The sequence below is a fragment of the Netta rufina genome (assembly GCF_964035555.1).
Source record: "Netta rufina genome assembly, chromosome: 8".
NCBI lineage: Eukaryota > Metazoa > Chordata > Aves > Anseriformes > Anatidae > Netta > Netta rufina.
In genome coordinates, this window is record NC_140131.1 from 23900329 (window position 1) to 23921048 (window position 20720).

Consider the following 20720-nt stretch of genomic DNA (forward strand, 5'->3'; position numbering starts at 1 on the left):
ATAAACATTGAAATGTTTTGAGTCTTAGCATTTGTATTATGTATTACTCATTCTGTTGTATATTCTGTTTTTTTTTCTTCTCAGTTTCTCAAGCAAGACCACCTCCAAACCAGAAAAAAGGTTAGTCATTTTTAGTCACTGTCCTTTTCATTTTTGTGTGAATGATGCCCACACTTTCCTTTGCTGGAACCACAAGCAAACAGAATTGTATTCTGCTAAATATGTGATTACCAATATTTAGAGACTCCTGATATAGGGATACGCTTTCTGTGGTGAATGAAGACCTTCAATTTAGATATTTACTACAGTTTCCCTTGAATGTTTACCATAATCAAGGTCTCTTAAGCAAAATTTTGGTTTTCTGTACAGCTCCTTTAATTAAAAAGAAAAAGGAAAAAAAGAAGGCGAGAAATATAACTTCATTTTCTCTACAGGATCTCGAACTCCCATAATCATCATTCCGGCAGCCACAACCTCTTTAATAACAATGCTTAATGCAAAGGACCTTCTGCAAGATCTGAAGTAAGTAGCTGATTAGAACATACTGTAACATTCTGTAATACTGTATAAAAAATTGTTGTCAGATATAGAGCTTTATTAGTACCAAATTAATAAACAATCAGGAGGGAGTTTCTTTTGTCTCACGACAAACTAGTTTTACAGACGAGATTACAAAAGAATTGTATGCCTCATGAATAGTGGTTAAAAAAAAAAAAGGCAAAAAAAAATAAATCAGTGTTTGCACAATTGAGCCAAATGGACAGGTTAGAAATGGTACTGTAAGACCTTCTCAATGACTGGAGTGGCTTTCTTCTTATGTAATGCATATGCATGCATGTGCAAGTGATAACAAACGCTTACCATGGAAAAAGGCTCAGAGGAGTTGAGCAAGGATGATGACTAATCAAGCACACAACTGCTTGGCTCAGGAGGGACCTTAAAGACCATCCAGTTCCAACCCCCGTGCCATGGGCAGGGATGCCACCCAGTAGACCACATTGCCCAGGGCGCCATCCAGTCTGGCCTTGAACAACTCCAGCAAGGGGCATCCACAGCTTCTCTGGGCAACCTGGTCCAGTGCTTTACCACTCTGAGTAAAGAATTTCCACATAACATCTAATCTAAATCTCCACTTTTGGAGTTGAAAACCTCCTCGTCGTCCTATCACGATCTGCCTGTGTAAAAAGCCACTTGCCTTCTTTTTCATAAGCCCCTTTAAGTACAGAAAGGGATCGTGCAGCTCAGAGGAGAATGCAGGAGATGACCACAGCTATGGTAAGGGAAAAGAGATGCAGAGGTTGGCCTTTTAGATAAATGGCTATAGTAGCTGAGCAGATCAACTGTTTGTCTAAATGGTCTTCCTTGAGGCAATCAATAGAAGATGTTTACTTGTAGAGCCAGCCATAGCACCAGGAGGGAGGTTTATATGTTGCCTAGCCCAACACAGAGTATAAAAACTGAACAACCAAAAAATGAGCTTTGAAGAGAACAGGCTTGAGCTTTCTTCAATGCATATTTCTTCCCGGTGGCTGGGGACACACAGCATGGTGGTGATGAATATACAGTGACTGGTAATGTGAATCTGTATTGCAATCTAACTCTGTATTATATTTGTATATTATATTTGTGTGTCGATTTCAGTTCATTGCTATATTACCCTACTCACTCAAAATCTGATGTAGTGTCAAAACTATACCCAAATAAGTACATTCAATGTTAACATTAAATTCTTCTCTTTTGGAACATCTAAAAGACCCTGGTCGGAAAGTATTGGACTCTCACACTAATTGGCACTTCAGACAAGATATACTTGAGAGTAAATGTTACTCGGTAAAAATTCAGTAATAATAGGGCTTTTGATTTAGCAGTATGCTTGTGAATAAGAGCCTATAGAGTAAGTTGTGCTTTAAGTAAGGTAGGGTAGTGTTAAGACCATCTGCAAAAGGGACTGCTACCCTTTATTAGGGTATAAATAAATAAAGTACGAAGAAAGATTGGAGAAAAAGTAGTCAAGTTTAAAAAAGAGAAGTGGAAAAGTGGGACTTCTTATGGGTAGAATAACATTGCACTGATTTCAGTGATATTTAGGAATAATTTGAAAAACTGAAAGATTCTGGTAAGTTGAAAAAAGGAAACGGAGAAGCAAAGTTGTGTTGTTTGTTAGGAAGTTGCTCGACAGCAGTAGTGAAGTTAGAAGGCGATATATAAGAATTTATATGCTCTAGAAACAGTTAAAAAGGCGACATGATACATAAAACAGTGTATGCAGAGGATGAAATCAGAATACATTCTTAAAAGCAAAATCACAACCTCATATCACAGCCAACCTCTGTATGCAGAGGGATCACTTGCTCTTGAGGACAAGGAGTGGTCAGACTCTGACAGCGTGTTCAGTCTTTCTTTGCCAACATGGCTGTAATGTCTTAGAAGCTACATACGCATTAATACCAGAAAGATGGGAGATGTTATTTTTGTTTAGCAATCATTATTAAATGTCTCTGTGCGGAAGTAGTGGGTATTCTTTTTTAAAGTTCGTATACAGCAAAAATGATAATGAAACATTATCGGTAAGAATTGATGAAAATTCTTTTAGGGAAATAATTCTGAGTTGCTAAAATTGATTTATTACATTGCAGTGTGCTAGAATATGGCAGTTTACAAATGCTCTTGCTTAAATAAATGAACCTTTCAGATTCTAAAATTTAATTTGTTATGGCTAAATGCAATCAACATTATACTTTGCTTCCATCATGGCAAGGTAGAAATCAGTACTGTGTTTTTAATAAACAAAAACTTGTCTGACAGACCACGGTGCTTAAAGTTGCCTGTCTGTTAATATCAGTCCATTTTTCTGAAACAGTCATTTTCACAGAAAAATATACTGTTATAGATAGTCTGCACCAGTAGTCCGTTCAAAAAGTGGATAGTTATTCTTTCTTCCACCTTCAGCGCTTCCCCTATCCTTTATGAGGCTTTATACAGTTGTTTTTGAAAAATAGTGTGTCCATATTGTGGTGCTAAATTTTTAGTGGAATTGCCCTAGAATTTTTTCAAACAGCACTGTGAGATACGAGGTGCCTTCAGATCTCTAGCTATTCCTGGCTTCTAGATTACTGCCACATGCCACCAAAGATCTGGTAGGCATGCTGGACTCTTAAGGCCTCTTATGAAATATTTAATTGGTGAGAAGTCTGGCTTTTAACATTATGATTTAATGTGCGAGCAGTTACTAGATTGATCTAATTGTGTTGACAGAGGAAGTTGCTTGTTTATGTGGGTTTTTATGCTTAAGAAACAATTACATAAGCACAAGCCCTGGATTTTACATCTGTGCAGTTTATGACTGTGGTGCAGGAATAGATATAATGGAATAAAGCACCTGTATGTTATCTCCAAGTATGTCCGTGCTAGGAAGGCTGAACTGTTCCCAGCTCCATGGGGGCACAATTACAGGTAGCTTCTCTAGACTTGCTCCTAAAGAAGGCTGTGCTTGAGTGCAAAGAACTTGATCCTGGGAAGGGAAAAAAGAATAAGGGAACAAAGGAAGACACCGACATAGTTAACAGGTATCGAAGACAAAGTGAAGAAGCAAGGGATGTTGATGAATCCGAAATGCAATAGCAAAACTCAGAAGAGCAAAATATTAATTCAGCTGTGACAGCTCTAGCACTTTTCTAGAAGATATGCCACCTGGCCTGTAATTTTTGCATTTCAAATTTAGCGAAGTATTTTGTTTAGGAATGGCTGCGGGGTTTGTTCTTAATGTTCAGGTATGCAGAGTGTGAAACTGGCCTTGATGTAGAATGATAGATATGGGATGATTTTGCAGGGAAACAGAGTTGTGTAGTTTCTGCCTTGAGTCACCACCCTCTGTAATTCATTCCCTACTTTCAGCTAAATTTGACAGAACAACGATTCAGAAGCTGCATTTCATTTGCCACAAGCTTTGGAATAAAAAAAAAAAAAAAAAAAGATGCTGTCCACGTGAAGAAACACCAAAATTAATGAGGAAGATGCAGATAGATTTGAATTTCTTGTATTTTTAGAGGTAATCAGCCTGCTTGTTAGCTGTATCAGAGACCAATGGTACAGCACAAGGAGGAGGGAATTTTTGGAGCAGGAGGAGTGTTTGAAGGGCATTGCAGAGGAGTTTGCTAGGAAACGTAAGAGAATCCCCAGAATTCAGGTGAGGCATCTCTGGGAGGATGAGGCACGCAGGGCTGTTTGGGTAGGAAGGCTTTGGCATGCATGTGGGCACACTGCTCACAGGCTGCAGTGCTGGCTCCCTTACTGTTCTGTGAGGTGTGCCGTAATAAAGAGGAGAGTTTGGGTTATGTGGGACAAGAGTGGAATGGAAATTTGTATACGGAAGATGTAAACATTTAGGTGATGAGTATGTACTTTTATCGTGATGATGTTTTACTTAAGATATGTTTAACCGTAGTCGCACTCTGCTTTCTTACCAGATAAATAAAAGCACAGTTAAACTGAATGGGTTGGAAATTTATAATTGGCCCTCTGTTAAAAACAAACAAAGAAAAGCCTTGATAGTTAGTATCAGCAGTTTTGTGCAGCTAAAAATGATGTAGCAAACAAACCCTTTTTGAAACTTCTGTTAAAGTACAGTTTCTCTAACTGCTATATGTGCCCAGGCAACTCACTGAGATTTATTTAACTTTGATATGGAGCAAACAGTCTGAAAGATGATGGGTTGATGGGTTACAGAAGTGCATTGTTCTCTTGTGGAGGTAGGTATATGAGGCTTTTGACACTGTAATCAAATAAGAAATAGTGAGAGGGTTGTAAAAGAAGTCTCAAATTCTAAACGTAATCAGATCTGCGTTGTGATGAGCTCAGTTACTGTCCAGCACTGGAGTTGCCTTATCCTCTGTTCATGCATTTTTCAGAAGGCCCAAATTGGGAGGCGGAAAGCATTGACCTGACCTGAGTGAAAGCATTTTAAAGTTAACGCGAGCAATTCCTATGAGTTTAGAGCTTAGACACAAGCAGTTCTGGCAGTTCAGTGGATGGTGTTTTACCAGTTACCTCCCATAATTTGATCTTGCTCAATCACTTGCCTGTTTCCCTTAAGGAAAGGGACCTGCTGCCTTTAATTGCGGAAGCGCACCAATTTTTATGCAAATACTGATTTTGGCAACTAACAGCAACAGGATTGAGCACTATTAATTTCCTAGTAAGAGTATAAATATAAAGATGGTTTCTAAATAGGTGTGGGATCACTTTTTTTGACGAGGGAATAGTAATCTGGAGAAGCAACAAAAATGTAAGCTACTGCACAGTCAGGCTTCAGAACACATTTCTCGTGTATTGCATGATTAAAAAGGGGTCAAGTACAAAAGTGTAGTTAAGCTACCAGGCAGAGTATTGTGGTAAATTACTCCCAAGAGAAGGTGGTATTTTTGCTGTTTTCTTTAATAGTCGGATTTCTTGAGCTTGACTTGTATGTCTAGTGATGGAGTAAGCCTCTCATAATAGAAATTGCTGTATGATTATAAATGGTTCTCAGTTTGGGAGCACATGGCTTTTATTATGCATACTTGCATTTCAAGGATTTTGGAGCAAAGTAGCCATGGATTCAGCATGTACTTAATAAACGTTCTGTAAGCTGTCATTTATTCCTCTACTCCATGTATGTACATGTGTAAGCATCTCCTTCAACGCTTTCTTTGATAGGCAGCTTTTTTACTCTTCCATTTTGAATCTTCTCATTGTATTGTTTTTTTTCTTCAGAACATTCAGATAACAAGGTATTTGCTCTGTCCTGTTTTGTCCTCTTCAGACTTCTATATCAAGTAAAATGGGAGTGTACTGTAGTCCAGAAGATACAGGCATTATGGCAACTTTTGGTTTGCCTCAGTTAGGTAACAGTTTTTAGCTGACCATGAACTGGAGAGAAACTTGTCAATAAACTAGCATTGAAATGAATTCTTAGACACAAACATACATGTATGAAGCTAAAAGTAACGCTGAGAATGCCTGCATCAGCCAATATTGGGGTGTTTCAGATATAATTTATAGTGGTGAAATTGCCAGCCTCTTTGCAGAATCAATATTGTTCGTTAATATCCTTGTTCCTCTAACTTGGTAGAGCTGGTTGGTTTTCCATTTAAAATGTGTTTTTAAAAGTCTAAAACACAATATTCAATCTGTAATGTTTCTCCCCAAGCCCTGATACCACTTTCTCATTGAGTATGAAATGTTAGCAGAAGCCAGTATTATCAAGAGGGGTGAATAACAAACTTACTTCATTTTTCTTTCCTTTTTACTGTTTCCACAGTAATTTAAAGTTCAGTCCACCTGTTTAAGCATAGTCAATTGTTTTTTAGTACTGAACTAAAAATGGGTTGAAGAGAATACCTTTAGAAATGGTTCCAGCAGCATATCCATAGATGCAGTAAACGTTCAGAATGCGCCATCTGCTCTATAATGAAGAGAAATCTTCCCTGTTGTGTGGAGTACTGTGTTTTTAAAATATAGCACCAATACTCCTGATACCTCGTGCAGATAAGTGAAATACACTGTTTCTTCTTGTCAGAACTTTGGAAATGAAATGTCAGAGGCAAACAATATTAGTAGTGCGACTGGGTGGTTCTCAATAGGCTGTTAGGAGAAGACGGCTCTGAGCTCTTGCTCTCTCCTTATTTTTTTTTGCTGCCCTTGTAGGTGATACTGGTCACATCAGCATACCTTTCTGTGATGTAGTTTCACATCTGTAAAAAAGCATGATTTTATCTTTCCTCTTTCATTAGTAACAAACCCTACGCTACTCTCACATTTATGATGCTAATTTGAAGAACTGCTGTCTGTATTTTATTTTATTAATGCCATATAGAAGAGGCTCTTGAAATGGAATTGTTTTTTTTTTTTTTTTTTCTTTAATAAAGATGGGGCTGAAAAATAAAAATTCTGAAATTGATTTGGCGGGTCATTTCTTAACCATTTTTTTTTGTCTTACTGAGATTGTGAGACATAAGGATCATGCCGTCCTTATTTTGTAAGCATAATTTATCTATCAGAGAAGCTTTTTAAAAAAATCCATAATTGTAGTACATACGTTGTAGTAACCAGATGAATCATCTGATCTTGTAAAATCACTCATTAAAAAAATAGAATAAAATCTGATCCATTTGACCAAAAATCCCAGCTTTCACAAGGAAAAAATAATTTTGATGAGTAGGTTTAATTTCCCCAAGGACAAAAGCTATAAAATTTACTCCAGGAAGCAATGATTTCTTAATGCCTAAGCTTCCCCATGTCTTCGCGTGTTATTTATTCTTGATCATTAAAAATAATTCGTTATTGCTGTTCAGCAGGCTATGATCTGGCTTCTCATCTGCAAATGTGTTAGGTAAGGTAGGCAAGACATGCCACAAACATGTAAGAACAGCTCTGGCTGTGGATTTGAGGGGCAGAGGGCCTTTTTAGTACAACTGGTTTTATCACAGACTTATGAAACTTTGTCTTCTTGCTTTACTGAACGAATAGTCAGGGAGGCTTGGCATAGTAAGAATGAGGTGGCTTCAGCGACTGCCAATAATGCAACGTTCTGATAAAGTTGGTATTTTTCCTGTTGATTTGATCAAATTACTTTTGCCTACTGAATGTTTCTTTATTCTCCAAGGTTTGTACCATCAGATGAAAAGAAGAAGCAAGGCTGTCAGCGAGAAAATGAAACTCTAATACAGAGAAGGAAGGACCAGATGCAGCCTGGGGGAACTACAGTCAGCGTTACTGTACCTTACCGAGTAGTAGACCAACCTCTAAAGCTTATGCCACAAGACTGGTAAAATAGATTCCCTCATTACAAAAGTTCTTTATCAGGAGAATGCAGAATACGGAGGGGACTAATAAAATAATATTAAACTGCATAAGAAGTGAAGACAAGGCTATAAGAATGGGTTTGATTGACTCTATAGGAGTGTTGTTTCCAGGTTAAAATGATGTAAAGCTAAACTTCTTGATAGATCTTTCTTAAAAATAACATTTTGTTTTAACAATATGAGCAGCACAGCTATTTTTAGTTGGTCTGAAATGCTCCAGGAATTCGAGTAAGAATATTCATGAGTTTTCCAGTTTGTGGTACTGTAGCATGCAAGTTGCTGAAGCATGGTCCAAGAGAAGAATCCTCCTTTATTATCTTCTTTCTGAATTAGAGTCTACTGGGAAGATGCATTTGCCAACCTTTTCAACATCTGCTATTCTAACTTTGTTATAATAGTTTAAAGAGGGAAAAAAAAAAGCCAACAGTAAAAACAGAACTGTGGTTTCAGTAGTGAATCAGATTCAATGAACTGGATTTAATGATAGAAGCTCTCTTCTGAAGGGAGAGCCCCAGTTGGGGGAAGGGAATGAGAGAGAGCTTTTTGCAGCTTTTCCATAAAAGATTTTGTCTCTAAGCCCGTTCTTTGATACTATGAAAGTATATTTCTCTTTGAATAGGAAAATTCTGGAGAAATACGTTTATTATTTGTGAGGTAATGAATTAGGCAACATTTTTAGTTCTTCGTCCGAGGTGTGAGGATTTTAAATGCATGACATTTTTGATGGTTTTGTAGCTTCCAAAGTAGATTCTAGTGGAGAGGAGTATTTTTGGAAAGGTCCTATTCCTAAATTAAGTGTTCTATATTTAAATCTTGAATAAATCACAAATCAGTGGTTTTGAAATTCTAATACCAAATAGCACTTAAGATGATCAAACCTTAATATTCAAATTGGTAGGTAAAGTGCTTCTGACCAAAGAGATCAAATGATATGTTTTTATTTGGCTCATTTTTAATCCAACAGAGCATCAGATATTAGCATCTGGAAATTAAAACGTGGAAATTCTTGAAGTTGTTGCTTTTAAAGTTTTGTTGTTGCTGTTTTTTCTGTTACCCATTACAAACCTTGCCACACAGTTTTAAGTGGCAAACCTTAAAGTTTCTGTTTCTCTCTCTTAAAAAAAAGATCACAAAGATATCCCTTGATCATTCTTTTCCATTGGGGGTTTGGTAGGCTAGAATTAAATTTGGGTGTTAGGTTAGGGATGCAATTATTTGTTCTAGTAGGTAGGAACCATGCTTGGATGATGTAAACGTTCAAGAAGAAGGCAGACTGTGTGTGGGAGGACATGTATTCTCAAAGGTTTTTCTGAAAATTTTATTAATATAAAAGCTTCATCATCTTAATCACAAATGTATTGTCTTAAACCACAGGTAATAGTTACATGCCCTCACAATAAATGACGCACTTTGCAACTGGAGGCAGAAATTTAGCAGCTGTCTCTTGCTATAAATTTTTAGAATAAAAGCTAACAGTGTGCACAATAAAGGCTTTTAAATTGCTGCATCTCAAGTTACAGTCTAATTTGTAGGGGATTATGTTTAAACTGTTTGAACACTTATAAAAAGCAAAACAATGTCCAGAAATAAACACTATTTCGCTATTTCCAATAAATAAGTCTGCAAAGGGCAGAACTAAGAGTCTAGGTAATTCACATAACGTTTTATTCCTTGCTTTGTAATGGAGAAAAAGTAGTTGTACTGAAGGTGTGGTTGTTAAATGTGATATATTACTGTTACAAAAAACAACAACAAAAAACACACTGTTAAGATACATGTTTTCTTGAACAGGCAATGTATTCTAGATGTTCAAGGCCATCAGCATGTCCATCCTTTTTATGTTCACAGGGATCGTGTGGTGGCAGTATTCGTACAGGGTCCAGCTTGGCAGTTCAAAGGCTGGCCTTGGCTCTTGCCTGATGGATCGCCTGTTGATATCTTTGCAAAAAGTAAGGTTTTTGTTCTTGTTTAAGCGTTTTAGGGTTTGATATTCTGCTTTTAATTTTGTGGTGTTTATGCTCATGGTCAAGTACTGTTGGACTAGGTTGGTTGAAAGAACAGGGTCTTGGGTATTCACACAGAGGCAAAGATTAATGTGTCCTCTGCAACTCTTCTGTTCTGTCCTGTGGAAGCTTGTGGAAATCTTCTCAGAGCTGTTGTCTTTACCAGAGGTTCAGAAATAGCCGCTGTACCAGAAAGGAAATTTACTTTCCAAGCCTGTAAAACAGGCAAAAAGGCTATTTATATAACACTTTATAAACAACAGGTTTACAGGCTGTCTTCAGATTTCATGACTTGTTTGAAGAGAGGTTTAATCACCCAGTATTTCACCAAGAGTTTTGCAAGTGTGGTCTGGTGTTTGACAAAAACTTGATGGTAATAATGATGGTAATAAGATACAAATACTTCTAATGTGCACGTTAGATGTTTCCACTGTGTAGATTGGAACATTTTTTTCTGTTAGCACAGTTGTGCCAGTGTGTTTTGGTGTACACAGAGCACTTCTCTTGCACTGTTCACTATTCTAAATGCAAAGTATACAATGATATCTAAAGAAACTGCAAGCTTCTGTCCACTGTTGCTATTGCTTCATTGTGAAGCTGCCTTAGAAGATAGGCCTTTTTATAGCATCCAGTGTTTTCTGAGCTACAGATTTAAAAAAAAATAATAATAAAATAAAAAATAAAAAATTCAGTCTGTCATCTTCTGTTTAGTATACTGAGGAGACCGGTCTGATCAGGTTTTGCATTGTGTGCATGTTTGGTATAGAAGTAGGACCCCATAAGAATGCTAGTTTGGGATGCAGAGCGAGGAACAGTCAAAAGGCTAAGGATGCATCTGTGAACCGGAAAACAGAAGGAGTTGAATGAAGGATTGAGCAGGTAGTAAGTGAAAGAGCCTTAAATTCGAAATAAAAAGAAACACAGGAGGATTTAACAGAAGAGACTAATGAAAGAAGAAATAAAGAAAATGTGTAGGGGGAAATAGGATAGGAATTGTAATGATATATTTTGCTATGCCAAAAAAATAAATCAAAAACCTAGCCTTAGGAGTTCAGACTGGAGATGTACAAATCCTTAGATTTTTGAAGTGAAAGAAAGGTATCTTTTCTTAATTGATTCATAAAGATATGTTGAAATGCACCCTTTATATTTTAGAAATGCATTCAATTGTTTTAAAGCTAGCTACTTGGAAAATGCTTTCCTGATAGGAATATCTCTAGTGCTTTTCCTAATGGCTTTATTCACTCCTCAAAATAAAAGCCATGTAAATTGGGAGTGCATGGGCAATGCCAGTCTAGCTATCACTGTGCCTATATTTATTGTCTTCGATAGCCTTTGTAAAGGCACTTTCTGGGATCTGCAACAATCCATTGTTTCATCTACAGCTTGCAGTTCCTTGTGTAAGTCACAGGGTCCATGGTGATTAACAAAGATTTAAAGCATATTACTGTCATTTTGGAAAACAGGAAGGTAGCTTACCGTAAAGAATTGGAGCTGAGTCTGTCAAACTGGTTTTATTTGTTCAATTGCTATGTCACACAGCATTTTGTTAGGTGAGTCTTTAGAATTGTTCTTGGTTTTCTTTCTGCCTGTTCTGTGTCTTTAATGTTCATGTAGCAAGCAAGCTTCTTATCTTTGTGTCTGCAAGTGAGCGCATTCCAGATGAAATTTTTGAACGATGTCAAGTTAATGAGCAAATATTTAATTTGGAATATCATTTAAAAAGTCCTTAAAATGCTAGAGTGTATCATTGTGCTTTAATTCTGATTTTTTTCAGGTTCAGAAATGGGTTGTTCTCAGCTTAATATCATTTAACCTTAACACAAAGGTTGTGTCAGTTGTTTTTTTGTAAATGCATAGCCCTGGTATGTCTCTCTTTGCTTTCCCTAGGCTTATTTTAAAATAGGCAATGTTATCTGGCAGATAATATATATGTATTTGTGGTTTTGTTTCACACTGCTTGTCCAGTAGTATTATAGGGAAACAGTAAAACTGCAGACTTCATGCACACTGAACAAAAGGTTTTTTGTTTTGCTTTTGCATTTTTTTATTTCATTTTTTTTATTCTGCTTTATTCCTTACTGGGAGATACTAAGGTAGACATCTTTTGGAGCACTTTTTGCTGAACCTTGGGATTCTGTTCTAATTCTAGTGGGTTCCTACTAAATTTAGCATACTGTGTTCACTAGCAGGGGTCAGGGAATCTGTTCCCCAGTATTTTATAGATTACAATTCCTGATTATAGTACCAAATATTGTTTTAGCAGCTAACAGACAAGAGTTAGTTCCCCCAAATGTACTTTGTTTCAGTGTTACATTTTGCTCCAGTTCATCTTGACTTATCCAAGAATATATAATGCATCAAATTGATTACCAGATAGGAATTGTACAAGAGTTAAGTACTTTACACTAGATTGTGTCAAAATTATGATCTGGCCAAGGAAGCAAGAAGAATCACAAGAAAGATTTAATAGTCATTTTGCTAATGCTTGGGGTTTGCATAATTCACATGAGGCAATGCTTCCCAAAAGGAAAGTAATAGCCAATAATTTACCATTATTAGCTGAGTACTAGATCAGAAGAAATTGGCAGTACTATTTTTCAGAATATTTCGTGTAGCATTTGGGGTTTATCTGCTATCTAGGCTTCCTTCTCAGTCTCAGTAAAATGAATTGTTTTCTATTTTTAGTGTTTTGTTTTTGTTTTCAGGTTTTGGACAACTCAAAAATCTTCAGAAAGAATATCTTTGTTTTCCAAAGAAAACTCTCATGAGTTTGCAATGAGTTTCTGCAGTTCCCTTGGAATGTCTGCAATAGGGGCCACCCTTTCACTTAGAGCTATAGTAGTATGAGCACTGGGGAGTGGTCACCAGCCACTGTATTGTGTTCAGTGCCCTTTATTGACTGGTTGACTTTCTTGAGAGATGGGCTTAATTTTATTCTCAGACTTTATTCTGAAAAAAGGGGAGATTCACTCTGGCTAATAATTAAATACTGTGAAGTCATCTTGTTTGTGTACTGTGAAGTCATCTTGTTTGTGCACTAAACATTTTTCTGTTTCCTGTAGTTAAAGCTTTTCATCTCAAATATGATGAAGTACGCCTGGATCCAAATGTACAGAAATGGGATGTAACAGTGTTAGAACTAAGCTACCATAAAAGACACTTGGACAGGCCAGTATTTCTACGCTTCTGGGAAACTTTGGACAGGTACATTTCCTGTTAAAAATCCTTTCTGCTCATGCTTTTATGATGTTCAGTGGGAACGTAAAGTTATGGAAACAGGGCAATTGTATACAACTTAGACAGCTGAACAATGTTTTATATCGAAAATATTTGTTTAGACTTTCCCTGACCATGCAGTTAAACATATACAGGTATATTTTCAGTATAAACAAAATAATAGCCATCTCCAAACTGTAATGTGAGTGGGTGTAAAGGAAGGGCAGTTACTGATGACTGAGTAGTACAGCGATTCCCCCACCTCTCTTTAGGCAGAAGAAAAAGAGTGAAGAACAACTTACATGGTGCATTCTTCCGCTGTTCCCCTAGCCCTTCTCTTGGACTACAGTTCTGAGCTTTAAGAGCTCTACTCTTTTTTCTATCTGCCTCACTAGATGACAGTCTAGCAAAGGTGAGAAACTACTTTAGGATAAAAGAGCTATAAAGTATAATCTTACTCTGATGTCTCTGAGTCCACAGCACCAGATAGAAGAGGAAGGTCAGAGAAGATGTGGCATATAATGAGTTTTGGTGTAGTCTTTCTTTCCTCTGAATCTTTGGAGCCTTCCAAGTACTTAGTGCTTCCTTTCATGAGAAGCGAGGGATGGAGGAGCACCAGCAGAGCTCTGTGAAGAGCAGTGCTGCTTCTGACTTTGCTTTGCCATGGCTCATAACCCTCTCTGAAAGAAAAGTTAATTGTAATATCTTTTTCATGATTTAGAGGAGAAACTTGGTCATGAAGCAGCTGAAATACTGAGAGAAGAGAGAAGTCCATGCATTTAATGAATGTTTAATCTTTTTATGTTGATTGCACAGCAAACTGCTCGAATGATTGAGTGGACTTCAAAAAGAAAAGTCCAGTGGGAATTGTCTAAATGATTCTGAACATCAAACTTTCTATGCTTTTTTATTTAAGTCTCAGCTAAACTATATATCTGAATTCCCTGAATGAGCTGGAGTTATTTTTAGCAACAGTTTTCAAATGCTAGAATCCTTTTGATGCCCCGGATGATGTGAATTTTCTTCAAAGCAAACATTTAGCTGACTGTCTTGCAGTGGGACAAATACTGTGCATAATAAAGCTTTATGGCTTATAAGACATCAGTTTTAATGAAGTCTGTGTTATTCCTGAGAGAAAAATTTCTATAAATACCAAAAATAGTAATTTTTGTTTTCTGTTCTTTTTTATTTTTAAGGTATATGGTAAAGCATAAATCTCACTTGAGGTTCTGAATCCTTCAGCTGCCATTTATTTCATGGAGTATGGATTAAGAACAATGAAAGAGGCTCCAGTTCGGAGACCAGAGCTCGCACTATGTAATATGTCAAGAACTTTACGAATGAAGAAGGGTCACAGTTTAAACTTTTTATAAAATCTGGTTTGGATGCTTCATGCTATGGCAGGTTGATACCTGTTGTTATTCAGAAGCAAAGGGGTTTTGCTTAAAACTATTTTTTTAATGTTGTTAGCCTTCTAGTCTGCAATCCAAATTGTATATTTTGATAGCAGCAGTTTCTTCTCTGTTTTGTTAAATTAGGCACATTTTTAAATAATGTGTTTTGTTCCTTATTAGAAAATAGATTGATCTCCACTGCAGGTTACAAATGTGTGTGTGCCTGTGCGCATGTGCGCACGTGTGTGTATATATATGTGTGTGTGTGTCTATATATATATATGTATAAAAAAATTATAGACACACTAACGCACACATAGATGTTACCAAGGCTTTCTAAACCACTTAGCTTCTGAGCTTAGTTTTGGTTTTCTTTGCTTATTGTTTCACTTATTGAAAATATTTTGTTGTGAATGATACTACATTTTAGTCGATAGGACTTGCAAACTGAGCAAAATGAAGATTGTTTTGGATAAATCAAAATGTCAACCTGTATATGTATATTCTGTCGGTCTTTGAAAAAGGGAAGATGAAAAATCTAGAATTTTTTTTGGATTTGTAATGTCCCAGTTTACTAAATCTTTAAACTTTATTACAAATACCTTCAGGTCATGGTAATTTTAAATCTCCATTCTCCAGAGTTCTCTTTATTTAAACTGAAAGCGTTCCTATGTACATTCCCATCTATCAAAACACCTTCATATGAGTTTAAATGTTACCAGGATTAAACAATGAATAGAAAGGAAGAGAGTTTGGATTTTTATTTTTTTTCCCTGAAACAGCCACCACAAGGATGGAATCATTTTAACTTCATTGCATTTGCACCTCTAATATCACCACTAATATTATTTTCTTGTGATGAAAGTAGCCCCGATTATGTTTACAGAAGTTGTCGTTTTCTGATATGAGTGACTAATATGGTCTCGTAACAGTCCTGCATCAGAGTGGAAAATGAACTTACTTCAGTTACCAAAGAACAGATTTGCTTGAGCTACAGTATAACTGAGGCCAGAAGACCATGGTATTTGTATGGATTTATGGTATCTGTGTATCTATTTAATAACATTAAGTTGATGTTGCATACCAGTGGATGTAGAGAATGATTAAGTATTGTAACACCTGCATGGTTTTTTTTCTGGGATAGAAAATACATGTTTATATTCCTGTTCTTGAAATCCAAAACCATGTTTTTTAATATACTTTACATTTAAGGTTTGACAAAAGTAAAATGTTCTACCTATTCTACTTTAGTTTTGCTTTTTATTTGATGTTACCTTCATTTTTAATAAAACCAGAAGGCACATCTCCTTCAGAGGTTTTTAAGATTTGTCTTAAATTTATATGAGGACTGTGAGGTCTGAAAGGGTTTTAATAATATCTTTCTATCCCTGCTGTATCAGGATTACTATCTTTAAATTTAGCCAATTATCTCAATGGAAATAAAAACAAACAAACAAAGACACCAAGATTAGAAGTTGTCACTGGATTTTTGAACAGATTCTGCAAAGTGGCTGAGAAGAGCAAGCAAAACAGCTTGTTTAAAATATGTTCGAAAGCTCTCCTATTTGCATGGGCACTTCGGTCAGTACTCTATCTTAACACCTAAGCTTTATTAAAACAGTATCTCTGTCATATGAGTGAGCTAAGAACATTCTACATTTTGGTTTAACCTGTGCTATAGTTAGAAAAACTGGCTATCAACACCACAGAAAGTACCATAAGGAAGTTGCCAACTTAGGGTTTGTTACTGTTTAAATAGAGGGATGTAACGTATGGCTTTTTTGACTCTGAAATGTTCCAATTAGAAATGCATTTTTTTTTTCAGACTTTGTACTTTACAGTACTAAGGAAAAAAATTACAGTTTTAAAGAAACTTCTACAGTGGGCAGCAAATTTACAAACCGAACTTCGAAGAGAAGCATGCTTCATGTGTACTTGCGGTATAGAGTATTGGTCTTGAAACATGCAAGCTCCAGTTATATTTTCTCTGCCCTATATTTCACTTGCATTTTAAAAGCTTGTGTAATCCTGGGTCCAATATTATACAGAGAAGATGGCCTGATGTAAATGTAAATTTTTGTATATATTGGGAGTAAATCCTCAGAAACCAGTGAAGTTATAATGTGAAACTGGCAGAGGAGCAAAATCCATGGAATCTTTGTATCAACTGTGCCACTTTCTATGGATTGAGCACACACTTAACATCTTCATTTTTTTGTACTTGCAGGCGATTTACAACACAAGTTGTAAAGTGTATATTGTGAAGGAGATGGCACCTGATCATCTCTGATCATGTATCTCTTTGTCAGTCATAAATGTAGTGATGTTTATAAAATGAGCCATTCTGCAATCAGATTCCTGCTGACATTATTGGAAGTTTAATTAGGTTGTCAAAGAATAGCATTCCTGCTGCCTTCAGAAATATCTGCACATAGATTATGAAACTACTTGGACTTGAAAATTTAGCCTTACAGCAGCGTTTTGCAACACAGCTGGATTTTTAGACACATGTTATGCTTAATTTATCTACAAGTTAATGTAGAGTAATAAAGAAAACTGATACTAAGAACTGGAGAAGCTGCAGGATCAGACATCTGTTCTAGTGAGCTGTATTCTTATTGTTGAGCAAATTTGACACTGCTTAGAAGTGTATAAAGTGTGTAAATTGTACTCAATTAAAATGTATAACTAAAACTGAGCTACTTTACTGACTGTAGTTTATTGAATGGTAGAATGATACTAGCATGCAAATCAAATTGGCTGTTTCTATTAAATATCCTAAGTGTCATAACTCCACACTGTTTCATAAGTACAAGATAAATGAGATGAAACACGATAAAACAAGATGAAAACTGTTTTGAAGTCTGTTCTTGGGCTCCTGTACTGTCAGCAGGTGATTATTTCTTTTGGTGGCAAGGTTATAGGGGCCAGTAGAGGTATCTGAAGTAATGATTTTATATTAGGAGCTAAAATACCTGTGATTTATGCTCTTTGAACTTTCTGAATGTTACCCTAAACAAAAACAACAAAGCAGGAATTTGTCATAAGGTAAAGTAGGACAACTGCTTTTTGAAATGGACTTGCATACCTGAATAAATTGCGGATCAGCATCCTCTGTTGAATAGGTTCAGCTATTTAGTTGTTACCTGGGAACTTCTGTAGCAAGATAGTTTCACAAATAGGCACTAAAGTCATTGCTAGAAATAGACAACTTAGAGAACTGTGCTGCAATGCTGTAAACCTTTTTATTTTTGAATGTAGAAGAAAATGTAGATAGCAGATTGTGTTAAGTTGCCCTTGATTGTAAGTTCAACTATGTGGTATTTGTCAGATAAGCCTTGTTCAGAACAGAAAATTTGTTTTTGGCTCTTGTTTGATATACAGGGTATAAAATATTACCATTCTCCATAGGGACCTACAAAAATAAGTTTTATTAGTACAGCTTTCATTCTTTTGCTGGTGAAATACGCATTTAGTTGCTAATTCTTGAAAACACTATACAGAAAAAAAAAAAAAGCTGGTCAAAATTAATGGCTTAGTGATTTTAAAATTTAATGTCAGGAATGCATTTTAATTCAAAAGCCATAACTAATGCCAAGTACTTTATTAGAGCAATGAGTTCATGAAAAATTAAAATCCCTGCCTGAAGAAACTGTTGGCCAAGTAGGTTACAGTTCAGCTAATCTATGGAAAAATGTGTCACAAACTGGAATCTCTGAATGTCATATTCTGAGTTGTTCATTTGTTACTTAATTGTCTTGAAGAACTGTGGCAGCTTTGCTTTTATTTCCTGAACAGATATGTACTTCAATAGTGATTGTACAGTTTACCTTCTTTGGTTATTTATGTATTCTTTTCACCTTAAGACTGTTAACATGATATGATAACTCTGAAGCAGATATTGAAAATGTATCGCTTCAAATATGAAAATGCTTAAATGGAGCTCACGTACTTGACAACCATGAAGTGAAGATGGTTTCCTGCTGGAACTATGATCCAGTGAGTGACATGGAGTCAGTTGTTCAGCTGTCATTGATGTCTGTAGATCATTCTTCTCCTGGTGTTGATGCTATCATAGAGTCAATTTGAGACTAATGATATTTAATCAAGCAAAATGCATTGGTAGGGTAGCACACAGCAATAGGCTGTGCTTTTGCACAGACTGATTTACTGCATTCATTTGTCTTTCGAGATTTTTTTCTATATTTCTTTTATAAGAATGCTAATGCAAAGAACAATCTCAGATGTTTGAAATTTCAATGCAGAGACTAGTTCACATGTAAAACTGAAAAATATGAGGCGGTACATAAAATCTATAAGAAAAGTAGCATGGTTCTTGGTTTTTATTTGCATCTGTAAATTCTTTTGCTGTAGTTTGTTTTCATTTAAATTAAGAAAAACTCATTACGTGCTTCACAAGGTTTCTGCACGTGTCACTGAAATCAGAGGTAAGTCTTGGAGTTGCTTTAAGGTTTGGTTAAAGAGTTGGTAAATTATAAACTCTGGCCTTTGTTAATGGGACCAGAATTTACCAGTGGTTTTGAAGGTTCAAGCTGAAATAAAATATTTTCAGAAACTGGGACAGCCACCACTCGATGAAAGGAGAAGACAAACTTCTTATAAGGTTAAACCAAACCTTTAAACTAACAAAACTGTCAAACTTGTGCTTAGTGACTCTTTTTGATAAAATCTTAAGTTGTTGAGATGTCTTTCCACTTGACCTAATATTTAAGATCTGCACTGTATTGGTGACATTTTTAGACTTAATAGCTTGGTATCAGCTGAAGTCCAGCTTTTGAAAATTGTTAGCAAAAATGTCCTGCGGAGTTTCAAAGATGGGATGCTTTCTAAATGTAGGAGTCAAATCCTTCATGAAAGAAGAAGCAAAGGAAAGCGTGTTTCTTTCAGCAATGCTCCACTGGTTTAAATGATAAATAACACTGCTGAAGATCCTGTGAATAACAGTGAGGCATTAGAGTGGAAGAACAGTTACTCTAGAACGTCATGTATAGCCGCTTTGACTCGGAGGTACTTTCAGCCATGAATCTACCTAACTTTGTTTAAATTCACTTGTTGCATCTTGTGTCAAACTTAGATTGCAGATTGCACTGCAGAGTGGAGGTCTTTTTGTTCTGTAATAAAACCTTTATGAAAGAGCCACAATGTTTTATGCATGTTGGAAGTAATTAGTCTGGTTGTGGAGAAGTTGCTAAAAAGGGAATAATGAGATTAAAGATGCAAGAAAATACATAGACAGAAAAGATTCCTAAAGAAAGATTACTAAACTGAAAGATTTCCACAACTGATTGTGCAGGCAGCATAATTCTGTGTGCAGTGGATTAATACCCTAAATTGCCTTCCCAGTAGTCTAATTTAACTTCATCTAATGGAGTGGTTCTGTAGATTCACTCCATCATATGAAAAATCTATCTTGAATTTGATTAATTTTAATTGTTGATCTCTTTGATTTCTTTGGCTTTGGTCAGTACCTGGTCTGTTCATTTAGCTTCCCATTCCCCCAGGTATCAAAGGAGTTGGGTGATCTTTGAAATACAAAACTTAAACGCACTTATTGTATTTATTTGCATATATTTACATTCATGTTATTATTCTGCTGAGGAGAAATGTGCATCCCTCATGATGCATGCTGTAATTTTTACATGCTAGTTTTGTATTGCATCACAACTGAAGTACAGTGGTCTTTATATGTTGTTTTTTTTTTTTCTGGAACAAGTTTGACATTTGGGCGTACAACATGAGACAATCGATGTAGTAACAAAGCTACATAAGAAATTATGGCTAAGGAGAACTCGGTATGTAATATTGTAGCTCTCACGAGTCTTATTTATACAATTTGATTCAGACTAGAGGAAGCTGTGCTCTCTTGCTATTCCCAAAAGTAAGAAATAGCCTTTGAGAATTTCAGCACAGCAAAATCTGTGGGGGAAAAAAAAAAAAGCTAAATGCATTGAATGTGTCAGGGACTTATTCTTTTCATAAATGTCACAGAGGTACCTTCAAACACAATCTCGCCTTCTCCAGAGTCTGCAAGTCAAAATGGTGATAAATTTGCCATCACTAGACCGGTCATTCTTTGTGCATCATGTCGTGCAACATATTTTTAAACGTTTCTTCTTTTGTATTCTGGAATCATGGTTTATACGATTAGTTCTGGGATGAATGCCTTCAGATACAATGTTATCAGTCACAGTAGGAAGGACCCTGGGGCAAATATCTTGTAATTTTTAGCTCCTTAAGTGTAC

The 20720-nt window shown here is 36.1% G+C and overlaps 1 protein-coding gene across 1 annotated transcript in view; it reads left to right on the forward strand.

Moving 5' to 3' along the window:
• The window catches only part of CDC73 (cell division cycle 73), a 104118-nt gene extending 84590 nt beyond the window's left edge, over nt 1-19528 (forward strand). The window contains exons 12-17 of the mRNA XM_084291602.1: nt 85-120; nt 435-522; nt 7643-7804; nt 9690-9790; nt 12910-13051; nt 14260-19528. Of these exons, the coding sequence (XP_084147728.1) occupies nt 85-120; nt 435-522; nt 7643-7804; nt 9690-9790; nt 12910-13051; nt 14260-14296 (566 nt within the window). The 3' untranslated portion in view covers nt 14297-19528. The remainder of the gene's footprint in view (nt 1-84; nt 121-434; nt 523-7642; nt 7805-9689; nt 9791-12909; nt 13052-14259) is intronic.
• Nucleotides 19529-20720: the final 1192 nt, after the last annotated feature.